Raw genomic sequence first — 13581 nt, forward strand, 5'->3', positions numbered from 1 at the left:
GAAGGGCAGTTATGGATGGGCAGGAAGTGCTGACTTTGCCAGTGACACATCCCAAGAATAAATATAAGAAAAGTTTTAAAGGCAATGGAGGTTCTGTCAGGATCTTCTGTAAGGAGGGAGGAAGTGTTGGGTATTCTAAAAGGCATTAAGGTGGACAAATCCCCAGGTCCGGATGAGATCTATCCCAGGTTACTGAGGGAAGCGAGAGAGGAAATAGCTGGGGCCTTAACAGATATCTTTGCAGCATCCTTCAACACGAGTGAGGTCTCGGAGGACTGGAGAATTGCTAATGTTGGCCCCTTGTTTAAGAAGGGTAGCAGGGATAATCCAGGTAATTATAGACCGGTGAGCCTGACGTCAGTGGTAGGGAAGCTGCTGGAGAAGATACTGAGGGATAGGATCTATTCCCATTTGGAAGAAAATGGGCTTAACAGTTATAGGCAACATGGTTTTGTGCAGGGAAGGTCATGTCTTACCAACTTAATAGAATTCTTTGAGGAAGTGACAAAGTTGATTGATGAGGGAAGGGCTGTAGATGTCATATACATGGACTTCAGTAAGGCGTTTGATAAGGTTCCCCATGGTAGGCTGTTGGAGAAAGTGAAGTCGCATGGGATCCAGGGTGTACTAGCTAGATGGATAAAGAACTGGCTGGGCAACAGGAGACAGAGAGTAGCAGTGGAAGGGAGTTTCTCAAAATGGAGACGTGTGACCAGTGGTGTTCCACAGGGATCCGTGCTGGGACCACTGTTGTTTGTGATATACATAAATGATTTGGAGGAAAGTATAGGTGGACTGATTAGCAAGTTTGCAGACGACACTAAGATCGGTGGAGTAGCAGATAGTGAAGGGGACTGTCAGAGAATACAGCAGAATATAGATAGATTGGAAAGTTGGGCAGAGAAATGGCAGATGGAGTTCAATCAGGGCAAATGCGAGGTGATGCATTTTGGAAGATCCAATTCAAGAGTGAACTATACAGTAAATGGAAAAGTCCTGGGGAAAATTGATGTCCAGAGAGATTTGGGTGTTCAGGTCCATTGTTCCCTGAAGGTGGCAACGCAGGTCAATAGAGTGGTCAAGAAGGCATACGGCATGCTTTCCTTCATCGGACAGGGTATTGAGTACAAGAGTTGGCAGGTCATGTTACAGTTGTATAGGACTTTGGTTCGGCCACATTTGGAATACTGTGTGCAGTTCTGGTCGCCACATTACCAAAAGGATGTGGATGCTTTGGAGAGGGTGCAGAGGAGGTTCACCAGGATGTTGCCTGGTATGGAGGGCGCCAGCTATGAAGAGAGGTTGAGTAGATTAGGATTATTTTCATTAGAAAGGCGGAGGTTGAGGGGGGACCTGATTGAGGTGTACAAAATCATGAGAGGTATCGACAGGGTGGATACCAAGAAGCTTTTTCCCAGAGTGGGGGATTCAAATACTAGGACTCACGAGTTCAAAGTGAGAGGGGAAAAGTTTAGGGGGGATATGCGTGGAAATTTCTTTACGCAGAGGGTGGTGGGTGCCTGGAACGCGTTGCCAGCGGAGGTGGTAGATGCGAGCACGATAGCGTCTTTTAAGATGTATCTAGACAGATACATGAATGGGCAGGAAGCAAAGAGATACAGACCCTTAGAAAATAGGCGACATGTTTAGATAGAGGATCTGGATCGGCGCAGGCTTGGAGGGCCGAAGGGCCTGTTCCTGTGCTGTAATTTTCTTTGTTCTTTGTCTAAAGTACTATCAGCTGATCATCTTCGCTCATCAAATCCTAGGGAAGGAAATTGTAGTGCATTTGACACGCAACTGATTTAGCCATCCAGGTTGGGTCTCATTTTCTTCTGTCAAAATTACCCACTATTCCAGGATTATCCTGGATAACAAAGTTAGTCTCTGGCTTCCTTTCTGCATTACCAACCCTCTTACCTACTCTACCTACCCTTCCATCCAACAAATGTGAGGAGCTCTTGGATGACATTTGTCACTGAAATTGAGACCATCTGTTCAGCTGGCCCTGTAGCTTCCACTGCCCCTTCAACTTGCCCAGCAAGCCAAACATCCCCTCAGGCACCTTCCCACTCTTGCCCTGAACCTGAGTTTTTCTCCATGCTTATTTTGTCTCTGAAGCCCACCACCTCCTTTGACCACATTTTGATGAGACTCCTGACCAACAACTTACCTTCCCTAGACCTCCCTCTCCCCAAGTGCTGTTTCTCCCTCCCTTTCAAAACTGCTGTCATCACCACCCTCCTCAAAAATGCCTGTCTTCAACACCTCTGTCTTTGCACACTATCCTTTCCTCTCAAGTCCTTAAATGTGTTGCCATCTCCCAAATCCAAACCCGTCTTTGAACCTCTCCAATAAGTTTCCAGCCCTATTGCAACATTGAATCAGCACAAACCAAAGTCATAAATTACATTCTTTATGGTGCATTTTCTCACCTCATCCTCCAACTACTTGGCAGTTTTTGATTAGGTCAGTCACATCATCTTCCTCCTGCGGTGTCTATCTCAGGAGTGCTGTCCTCATTTGTTTCATAGCCACAGCATTTCCAGCAATGGCTGCTCTTCCACCCCCTCTCCATTACCTGTATGCGCTGACGGCACCTGGCTTTACCTCTCCATTACCTGACTCAACCCCTCCACTACCTCTGTGCTGTCAGACTGTTTGTCAGACATCCAATCATGGATGATCCCCAATTTCCTCCATTTAACCATTGAGAAGTCTGAAGACCACATCTTAGCCTCCTACATCAAATGTCCCTTTGCTACCAATTCCAACCCTGTCCCTGACCATTGTCTCAGGCTGACCCAGACTGCTTGCAATCTTGGTGTCCCGTACTGCACGTGACCCCAAATCCTATCGGTGTTAACGACCGCCTACTTCTACCTTTTGTAATGTCAAGTTCTGACGAGTGGATTATCACAGGGGTCTGTGCTGGGGCCTCAACTTATTACAATTTATTTCAATGACTTAGATGAGGGGAGCAATGACATGGTAGCTAAATTTGCAGATGAGACAAAGATAGGTAGGAAAGTATGTTGTGAAGAGGACATAGGGATGTTGCAGACCAATTATAGATAGGTTGAGTGGTCAAAAATCTGGCAGATGGAGTATAATGTGGGAAAATGTGAAGTTGTTCACTTTGGTAAGAAGAATAAAAAAGCTGAGTATTAAACGGAGAACGAATGCAGAATTCAGAGGTGCAGAGGGATCTAGGTGTTCTAGTGCATGAGTCACTAAAAGTTAGTATGCAGGTATAAGTAATAAAGAAGGCTAATGGAATGCTATCCGTTATTACAAGAGGAATTGAAAATAAAAGTAAGGATGTTATGCTTCACTTATACAGGGCATCTCGAATACTGTGTGCAGTTTTGGTCTCCTTATTTAAGGAAGCATGTAAATGCGTTGGAGGCGGTTCAGAGGAGGTTTACTAGATTGATACCTGGAATGAGCGGGTTGTCTTATGAGGAAAGGTTGGACAGACTGGGCTTGTTTTGACTGGAGTTTAGAAGAGTGAGTGAGATTTGATTGAAGTTTATAAGATCCGGAACGGTCTTGACAAGGTGGATGTGGAAAGGATGTTTCCTCTTGTGAGTGAGAACAGAACTAGGGGGCACTGTTTTGAAATTGGGGGTCACCCTTTTAGGACAGAAATTAGAATTTTTATTCACAGAGGGTTATGCAATTTTGGAACTCTGCCTCAGGTGGTAGAGGCGGGGTCATTGAATATTTTTAAGGCGGAGATAGATAAATTCTTGTTGGGCAAGGGAATCAAAGGTTATCGGGGATAGATGGGAGTTTGGAATTAGAGACACAAACAGATCAGCCATGATTTTATTGAATGGTGGAGCAGGCTAGAGGGGCCGAATAGCCTACTACTGCTCCTTATTCGTATGTTTGTATGTCACAAGCTCCTGTCTCTGTCTCAGCTTATCTCCTAATGCAACCCTAATCCATGCTTTTGCCACCTCCAGGTTGTGACAATCCCAATATTCTCCTGGCAGCCTCCCATCCCTCCACCCTCTGTAAACCTCAGTTCATCCTCCACTCTGCTGCCTATATTGTATTCCACATCAAATGCCACTTACCCATCACCCACTCCAGTCCTGACTTACTTACATTAGCTCCTCGTCCCCAACATCACAATATAAAATTCTCATCCTCAGCTTTAAATCCCTTCATGTCTTCACCACCATCACCCACAGTCCTCCCCAACTATCTTTGTAAATTCCATCATTTGGTGGTTGTGCCTTCAACTGGTTAGGCCCCACACTTTTGCATTTGTTTCCTTAAACCCTTCTGCCTTTCGACCTCCCTCTTCTCCTTTAACACCTTCCTTAGAACCCTCCTTCTTGATCAACCTTTTGGTTACGCCCTCTTATCTCTACCTTAGACTCTATGTCCATTTTTTTCTGATTACCTTGGGCGATTTCTCTGTATTTTAAAAAAAAAAGTGCAAGTAGTTGTTGAGGCAGAGTGGTTCCAGGTTCCCATCACCCGAAAACAGTTGTGCAGCTTGGAATTCAGGTGGTCACTGACTCCTGCATGCTCAAAAATGACTATTCGAGATCCCACAGTGGAAAGATAGTTGCCATTTTGATTTTGTACCGAATGAGTATAACTTTAAACTACATTTTAGAAATTTTCAGATGGTCCTGGGCACTTATTTTTCAATACTTTTGATGTGAGAAAGTGAATATTCCTGCCCACACTCTCGACAGTAAACTTTAGCTAGCTAGGCTGCAGAGCTCTGCACGTATTCAAGCGCTCACATAGCATTGCTCTTTGTTGGAATCAGTATGAGGTGAACTGGCAGTAGAACCTGGATCTGACAGCTGAAGATTGTATTTTGCATGTGTGTCTGAGCCTGATAGTTGCAGTAAAAATACAACATTAGAATATTATCCCTATTGTATCAGGTAACTCCAGCTATTGTAATTGCTTTATCATGCACATTTTGAATGTACCATGTTGGAGTTGGTCTCTGCAGCTATATGATCAGCCTTGCCTAATTCCACATCACAGGCAGCTCTGTCGCCTTAAATTGATTAAGATAACAATATTATTCTACTTGCCTTTTGTGTGTGTCACTTTATTTGTGCATTTTTTTAAAAACTTGTTTCTACCAGATGCAATTACATTTTGCATGCTTCTATGCAGCTCATCTGTACAAAATGAAGCACTGCTACATTAGAATGTGGAGAATGCTTTTCATCCAGTATCTGCAAAGATGTTTTAAAACTGAGGTCATTTTTTTTTTAAAGATTTTGATACAAGGAGAAATAGTCCCATTACTGTTCTGATTGGAATTGCATTGACATAATGAATAGCAGCAGGTCAGCAAAAGCTGTGGAGGATTATAGTGGCTCTGCGTTCCCCTTTCAGCCCACATTCCTATGTTTATGCTTGTACGCTGTAAATCAGGAAAAATCTGATCTATTTTTAACAATGAACAGTTTATTCCTTGGTGTGTTCTGGCCCTGTGGTTTCTGTCGAATTTTTGTTTTTTTTTCCTGCTTTGAAATCTCAAAGTTCAGTGTCTTTTGATTGGCTTAGTTGCTGGCACGCCTTGCATATTTCCCCAGCTGGGTTCAAGTGATCCTAGTGATCATTGGTTACTTTGGCTGTGTGGTTTAAAAACTATTTGAAAGTGGGTCAGCAGACTGTGGCCAGACGAGGGACAAGAGAAAAACATTCGCAGAGAAGAAAACCTCTGTCTTCAATTCAAACCGAAGGACTTTTGACAAAGAAAGACCTCTTGTTAATAGTCTGGCAAAACCTCACAGGTAGTCATTGATAAATTCACAATCTACAATATTATTCTTTTCAGGGACGGCAAAAACTTGCCAGGTTTAATGCCCGGGAGTTTGCAACCCTGATTATTGACATTCTTAGTGATGCAAAGAGAAGGCAGCATGGAAAGACACTAGGTAGCCCAATAGGTAAGTAACTTTTTTTAAACTTTCAAGTTTTAAAAAAAAATTTTTTTAGAACTTTATAAATCTGTATAATGTTCGATCACTAGATTTTATGCTCTCAATAATTACACAATGTAACACAAAAATAGGGATATTAAAGTTTGTTATTAGTGGCACTTAACTTTCCCATTTTGTCCTTTCCATTTTTGTGAAGGTGCCAGTGCTAACCAGCTTAGAATGATACAACTTGTTCGGTATTTCTGCTGCAATTCCAGTATCTTCAAATGTTTGTTCATCATTTGTTTTTACAGCCTTAAGCATAATCAGTTTAAAATCATTTCAGATTGCATTGTAGTGCAGTTGGACACTGATTCGCACTCTTTTACGTGGCACACTTCCAATCTCCGGAATATCATTAAGGGGTGCTGTGGGGAAGCATTTGCCAAATTAGTGGTTGAGAATCCCTTGAGCCCCCTAGTGGTCACATAGTGGCATTCTCCTCACACCCCCCAGTCCAGTAGAACTAATGTAATGTTTAAATTTAAGTATGACAGTTCAGAAATGTTTAGACATATTAGACATTAAGGAGTCTAAACGTCATTGATATTGCATATTCATGCTAAATTTAAACTAATTTTTAAGGGAGTTTAATTTTCTCCCACCTCATGATTTTGGTCTCCCACTCTCAAAGGGCAGATACAGTGGACAAATGATGCTTGGCATCACCACTGAAAATCCTATTTTAAGCAAGTACCCTGAGGGTGACACTATTCCTTCTCTTCCCCACATGGTGCTTTTCCACAGTGATTCATCTAAGATTCGGAGCTCAGTGGTATACAATGAAATGCAGCAAAAATGAGAACCTTTGAGTACTAGGCCAAGAATTTGTAATCAGTGGGAGACATTCATGAAGTTCATGATCAGCATATTTTCATGCAAAAAAGACTGCATTTTGAAAAGTTGGAAACTCAACATGTTGAAGCAATTTTTATTCCACAAGATCACACATCAGTGATCTGTAAGAGTTTCTCATTGTGTGCTATTTTGTTTATATAATATGTAGTGTTTGAATTTGTTTACTGGCTAATATTCGTCATTGATTAGAAAACTGGGTTCGGAGAACATCTCAACCAATACGTCTTAACAAAAGAGAAACTACAGACAAATATTTGGCTGCATATTCCATTTCATTCCAGACTGATGCATGTTGATGTCTAGGTTGCTTCTTATGATATTTCACAGCTGGAGAAGTGGTGTCTGGAACAGTCTGCTCAATTCTATCCCTTCTTTCTCTTATTTATGAAGGTGTTGCCTCATGCTGTGTCAGCAGGCTTTTCGGAACATCAGAGAGGAGAGGTGCTGCTAGATCCTGACCTTTCTAGAAATCTTTGCAAGTGCATCCAGCAGTAGTAAAAACAAAAAGTGCTGGAAATACTCAGCAGGTCTGGCAGCATGTGTGGAAAGAGAAGCAAAGTTAATGTTTCAGGTCTGTGACCTTTCATCAGAGCTGAAATGTTAACTTTGCTTCTCTCTCCACACATGCTGCCAGACCTGCTGAGTATTTTCAGCACTTATTGTTTTGTTTCAGATTTCCAGCATCTGCAGTATTTTGCTGTTATTTCAGTGCATCTAGCCGTGCTACTCTAGATAATCAAAAATGGGAACAATAACTTATTTCAAGACTTTCACCACCCCCTCCCTCCCCAACCACCACCCCATACCTCAGCTGCCACATCTCTCCCCCTCCCTACCCCTCAAACTAACTCTTCCAAAGGCCAAGCATACGAGACCATTTGTAATACCCTGGCTGACAATATACATGAAGAATGTAATAAAAACAAAGTGCTGGAAATACTCAGCAGGTCTGGCAGTGTCTGTGGAGAGAGAAACAGAGTTAACGTTTCAGGTCTGTGACCTTTCATCAGAACTCTTGTGTCTTTCTCAATAAGAAACAAACTGTCACCACTTGACCTCCAGTGACACTCCACTACTGTGCCCCCTCACATCTTCAGAGTCACAGTTAGCAAGAAGCTTAACTGGACCTGCGTATCAACACCTTGGCAAGACAGAGCCTAGGTACTCTGAGTGGCTCACCTTCTGAGCCCTCTAAAGCTTTTTCGCTGGTCATGTTAGGAGTTTGATGGGATACTCCCCAATTGCCTAAACAGGTGCAGCAACAACACTCAAAGGTCAATGCCATCCAGAAGAGTGCAGTATGCTTGATGGACACCCCTGCCATTAGATTCTATATTCCACCCTCCACCACTGACTCATTGTAGCTTGAACATGTGCTATCTAAATGATGCGTTGCAGCATCCTCTATTTTACTTTAGCAGCATCTTATAACCCTGTTTCCCAGCCGCAACCTCAACCACTGAGAAAAACAAGAGCAGCAATGTCATGGAAATTTGTTCCTCCCCAAGTTGTAGACCATTCTGATTTGGACATATATCACTGTTCCTGGGTCAAAATCTTGGAATTCTCTCCCAAACAGCATTGTGGGAGCCCCACTGTCACAAGGACTGCAGCAGTTCCAGAAGGCAGCTATTCCACCACCACCTCAGAGCATCTAGAAATAGGCAATAAATACATCCTTATCACACCCTGAGAAAAACTTTGAAGAAAATGGAGAAATTCACTTTTAAAGATGTTTTAGGTGCTGACATGGAACACAAGTCCAAGTGTATCAAGCCTGTGTTCTCGGTACCCTGCTCTACGGCAGCGAGGCCTAGACAACGTATGTCAGCCAAGAGCGATGTCTCAATTCATTCCATCTTCGCTGCCTCCGGAGAATCCTTGGCGTTAGGTGGCAGGACCGTATCTCCAACACAGAGGTCCTCGAGGCGGCCAACATCCCCAGCATATACACCCTACTGAGCCAGCGGCGCTTGAGATGGCTTGGCCATGTGAGCTGCATGGAAGATGGCAGGATCCCCAAGGACGCATTGTACAGCGAGCTCGTCACTGGTATCATACCCACCGGCCGTCCATGTCTCCGCTTTAAAGATGTCTGCAAACGCGACATGAAGTCCTGTGACATTGATCGCAAGTCGTGGGAGTCAGTTACCAGTGATCGCTAGAGCTGGCGGACAGCTATAAAGGCGGGGCTAAAGTGTGGCGAGTCGAAGAGACGTCGCAGTTGGCAGGAAAAAAGACAGAAGCGCAAGAGGAGAGCCAACTGTGTAACAGCCCCGACAACCAATTTTATCTGCAGCGCCTGTGGAAGAGTCTGTCACTCTCGAATTGGCCTTTATAGCCACTCCAGGCGCTGCTTCACAAACCACTGACCACCTCCAGGCGCTTACCCATTGTCTCTCGAGACAAGGAGGCCAAAGAAGGTGCTGAGGGAAAGTACTTTGTATTGAAAGTAACTCTTCCTCCATGCCACCCAAAAAACTGAAGTGTGTGCAATGATCATGAATCAAACGAATAAATCAGTCCACTGACACTGCTTTTGGCCAAAGATTGTCCAGATTTAATAGTATTCACCTGTTAGAGATTTTTATGTAGCTTTCTTTAACATACTGTTTCTAACTTTTACACAATTTCTGTTCAAAATAGTTTTAACAAATAAAATGATTCACCATTTTGTAGTGTGCAGCCTTTGTTCAGAAAGGGTTTATTTTATATTTTAAAAATCTTCACATATACTCAATGGCATATCCAGTATTTTGTTTTAAAGCAACTATCATTTCTCACCAGACTTGAGTTTTATTACTCTTACTTCCCTGGATTCTTTCAGAAGACTACTAGAAACTATCCGAATCTTGCATCCTGTGTACATTTTAGATTCACTAAAACATTCCCCAGATGTGAGATTTGCTGACGTGTTGCTGGACCTGTATGTAATGGATTGCTTGGAAATACAGTGACTGGAGTGGCTGGGCTGACAAATTTTCCCATTCTGCCTGTGGGAAGTGTCTGCTCAGCACCTACCGTAGTACAATGCCAACTTTTCTTATATCCATCTGTGTGTCATTATTAACTTAACCCCTTAAAGCCAAGCAAAATAAATAATGCTGTAATGGCAAGCCTAAGCTCCCTTCTTTTCATCCAGAAAATATTGACTATCTTCTGCGGAATCAAAATGATCGTCCCGACAGTGACTTTGGTGATGATCAGCATGATTACGATAGTGTAGCTTCTGATGAGGACACAGACGCTGAGTTACACCGAAACGCTTCATCAGCCAGAAACAACCGAGCTAAGGTGAGAGTGAGATCTCCAGTTGGCAGCTTGCATGATTTTAAATGGGCCAAGTTAACGGAGGGCTTGAAGTTAGAAATTGCTTTTTCTACATCTAGTTTGTTCACAAGCAAGAAACAGCAACAGCAGCAACGTATTTTAGTTACTTCTATTCCCAAAGTGTCTCCATGCTCGTTACTTTTCAGAGGATGAACTGGAAACCAGTTTGCATATGTTTGCTGTTGCAGCTAGTTATTAAGGTGACTAGTCTTCCAATGTTTATTCACTCTTTTCTCTTGATGGGAGATAAGATCATATGGGGAATCTGTGCAAACCTATGTCTTCCACTATAAATTACCTCATTGATACTGCTATGTTCTACATCAGTATGCTCTCTTGTAACACATGCTTTGAATTAGATAGTCGGGGAAAACCAAGGGAGATGATCAATAATTATATGAATATGGCTGTTGGGTCAGTCAGTGATTCATAATTTTTGAAGCCTCATCTTTTTCTTGTCAAGAAGTTTTAAATTTTTTTGAGAAGTTTTATATGGATGTAATGAATATCTCATTTTGTTACATAACTCTGATTAGTTTCCTATATTGTACAGCAACTTAAATGTTGGCACAGACTCTACATTCTGTTTACATTGGAACTAACTGTTGGCAAACTAATGCAACTTAGATTATTTTATGTTGATAGAAATTTAAAATAAATGTTTGGGTCATGCCTGTCTTAATTTTCAGCCTTCAGTTATATTCTTATATGCGATTTGAAAGATTATTTGTTAGATTTAGTGCATATCTTTGCACAACTTATTAATTACATTTTCAGAATGTAGGACATTTATTCCTCAAATGTACATCTTAAATTTGCATTATTTAGATGAGTTGCAGATCTCCTGGAGCTAAGTTTATATTTGAGTCTTTTTTTAGTCATTTTAGAGTCATCTAAGGAACAAAAGGTGGCCATTCAGCCCATTGATTCTCCATGGAGCCATTCAGTCAGTCCCATTCCCCTGCTCAATCTTCATAGTCCCACAAGTTTATTGATATATCTTGTTTATAAAAACAAAATTGGCATGAACGGTGATTTGGACCAACATGTGTTCAACTGCATATTGCCTCAAACCTTTTGATCTTGAATATCTAAAGAAAATGCAATGGATTCTTTCATAGAAATTATTATTAATAATATTAATCACTGCATATCTATTAGAAATCTTTGAGATTTTATTTTCCATCAAACATTCTCTTCTGTTATAAAATCAGCAATAGCAGTTAAGGTGCAGTGGCAGGTTCCCCAGTGGAATTGCTGTACTTTGTGTTGTAGGTGAAGGCAAGTAAGCAGGTTAATGGCTATCTGAGTACTGGTAGCATAACTTTTTGTCTCCAGTTGACTAGTTTTAAACAAAACAGAAGTTTCCAAATTAGAATCAGTTTCCTAGATTAACTGATACTTTGAATTAATTTTCATGCTAAAAACTTAGAATAATCATTAATCGGATTGTGGTGCATGTATAAGTGAGTCCCACTTCAATTTCAAACTCCATCGCCCTCTGACCCTCCGCTCCCCACCAAAATATTGATGTGTAGACTCAAGAACATTTCACCAACGGCGACACCATTGTAACATCAGAGGGGCTGTTGCTTTCAGCGCTGCTACAACCTGATCATTTATTTTTATTGTGCTGTGGTGTTCATTGAATAGATCAAAAATGTAAATCTTCTGTTGAAAACTTCAAGTCTTTAAATTGATCCCAGAATAAAGAGTGCATGTATGTTGCAACATACTTCTGCCATGTGTCAAAAATCTTGTAGAATGACAGGAAATACCATTAAGCTTGCCAGTCACAAAAGACTAGTTTAAGTCTTAACCACACTTGTGTTTTTTTAAGTGTCATTTTTGTAGTCTGGTGTGCAGCCAAGGTCTAAATTAGAGATTAAGAAACAGATGCAAAACAGTGCTGCCTTTCATTGCTCCTATATTGAGCATGATTACAAGGGCTTGGTGCATATTTTTAATTGTTTTGGTGCTTGCATATTCTAGTTGATAGGTACTAAATAACACTTGCCTCACAATAGCTTCTTGTCACGACACCTAGGTGCTGTCATTACATTTTAGCTGTACTACATGCACATATTTGTGCTTCCCCTGTAGATATTTTCTTTGCTTGAAGAAAACTTAATGGCAGCTTTTAAATCCCTTTTATGCTTTATAGGCTTTTGGTCACTTGTAGCTGAATCGAGATTGTCCCCAAATTCTCTTATAGTTAATCATTTAAAAGAGAGAGCTCATGTCCCACCTATATAAGCTGATTTGGCCCATTCCCAGAAAGAGTTCTGATGTGCTAAACTACCCAGTCATTCAGCTGCGTATTTGTGATATATGTTTAACAGCAAGCATGTAGGAGGGAAGCTTTCAAGTGGCAGGCTATAACGTGGCATGAATTTCATATGCAATCAATTACAGCTAATTCTGTTTGTCACAAGTATGATTAGACCATGTTGTTCTGTACAGTACCTTTTATCACTCGAACCATGGTTCTCAAACTTTATTTTGTGTACTCCCTTCCAGATCTATCAGCTCCCTGTGTACTGCTGCCAGCACCCAGGTTTAATATAATCCTTTTAATTCCCAATGCATTGTACAAAATGTACAATTACAATATACATATATACAACTTAATGGTTTAATAGTACTGCTTATCATTAATGTGATAGATGAGCTTTGTTTGAGCAATGGTGCATAATATTGGTAGTGATAAGTGATTTGAGTTGGAAGTTGTTTCCTATACGAAGATGCTGACAGTAATTTCACTTCATTCCGGTAAGTGGTGAAAATCCACTTTCACACAAGTAAGTAGTGGCAAACAGTAGTAAAACCTTTTGCAGCCCCTCCAACAAACACCGCTTATACCTAGCCCCACAATTAGCACCAGTTATCACCCCGCCCTCTTCCCCAACCAAAACAAACATCAACTGCCCCTCCCACCCCAGTCCCTGCTGTCAGAAACCGTGTCTGAAATTGTACACGTGGCTTAGAAGTTTCCACTGCAACTGGGTTATTTAAAAAGCAGCCTCAGGGCATGATGTCACAGCAATCTTATGGTACTTTTGGTACCATAAGAGGTACCACAGCTTTTGGTACCTCCTGGGACTTCGGAGCCCTCCTGTGAGATCAAGAGGCTTCACCTTACTGAAAAATCACATGCTGTAAGAGAAGAGAGAGCAAAAGAGAGACCATGCTCACAGGAGAGTGTGCAAACGCAGGGGACATGCAACAGGAGCTGGCGCTATTACACTTTCTGCTGTGTAACCCCCACAGATGTGTCTCTTATCCCCAGGTGTACATGTAGCACAGTTTGGGAACCGCTGCTCTAGAGCAATCTGCCCAGCATTGTGAAAATCCTGTTAGTAGGGATTACATTGAGAAATTATGGACGGGTACTGCCTTGTGTTTTAAAACTTGCTATAAC

The 13581-nt window shown here is 41.7% G+C and overlaps 1 protein-coding gene across 6 annotated transcripts in view; it reads left to right on the forward strand.

The window, feature by feature from the left end:
- The window catches only part of git1 (G protein-coupled receptor kinase interacting ArfGAP 1), a 216182-nt gene that overhangs the window by 173972 nt on the left and 28629 nt on the right, over positions 1-13581 (forward strand). For 5 of the 6 annotated variants that reach the window (XM_068010450.1, XM_068010453.1, XM_068010451.1 and 2 more), the window contains 2 exons: positions 5828-5939; positions 9973-10124. The exons of the other annotated variant lie outside the window; for it this stretch is intronic. In XM_068010450.1, the coding sequence (XP_067866551.1) occupies positions 5828-5939; positions 9973-10124 (264 nt within the window). The remainder of the gene's footprint in view (positions 1-5827; positions 5940-9972; positions 10125-13581) is intronic. 6 annotated transcript variants of the gene reach the window in all.

The sequence above is a fragment of the Heterodontus francisci genome, chromosome 30 (genome assembly GCF_036365525.1).
Source record: "Heterodontus francisci isolate sHetFra1 chromosome 30, sHetFra1.hap1, whole genome shotgun sequence".
Lineage (NCBI taxonomy): Eukaryota > Metazoa > Chordata > Chondrichthyes > Heterodontiformes > Heterodontidae > Heterodontus > Heterodontus francisci.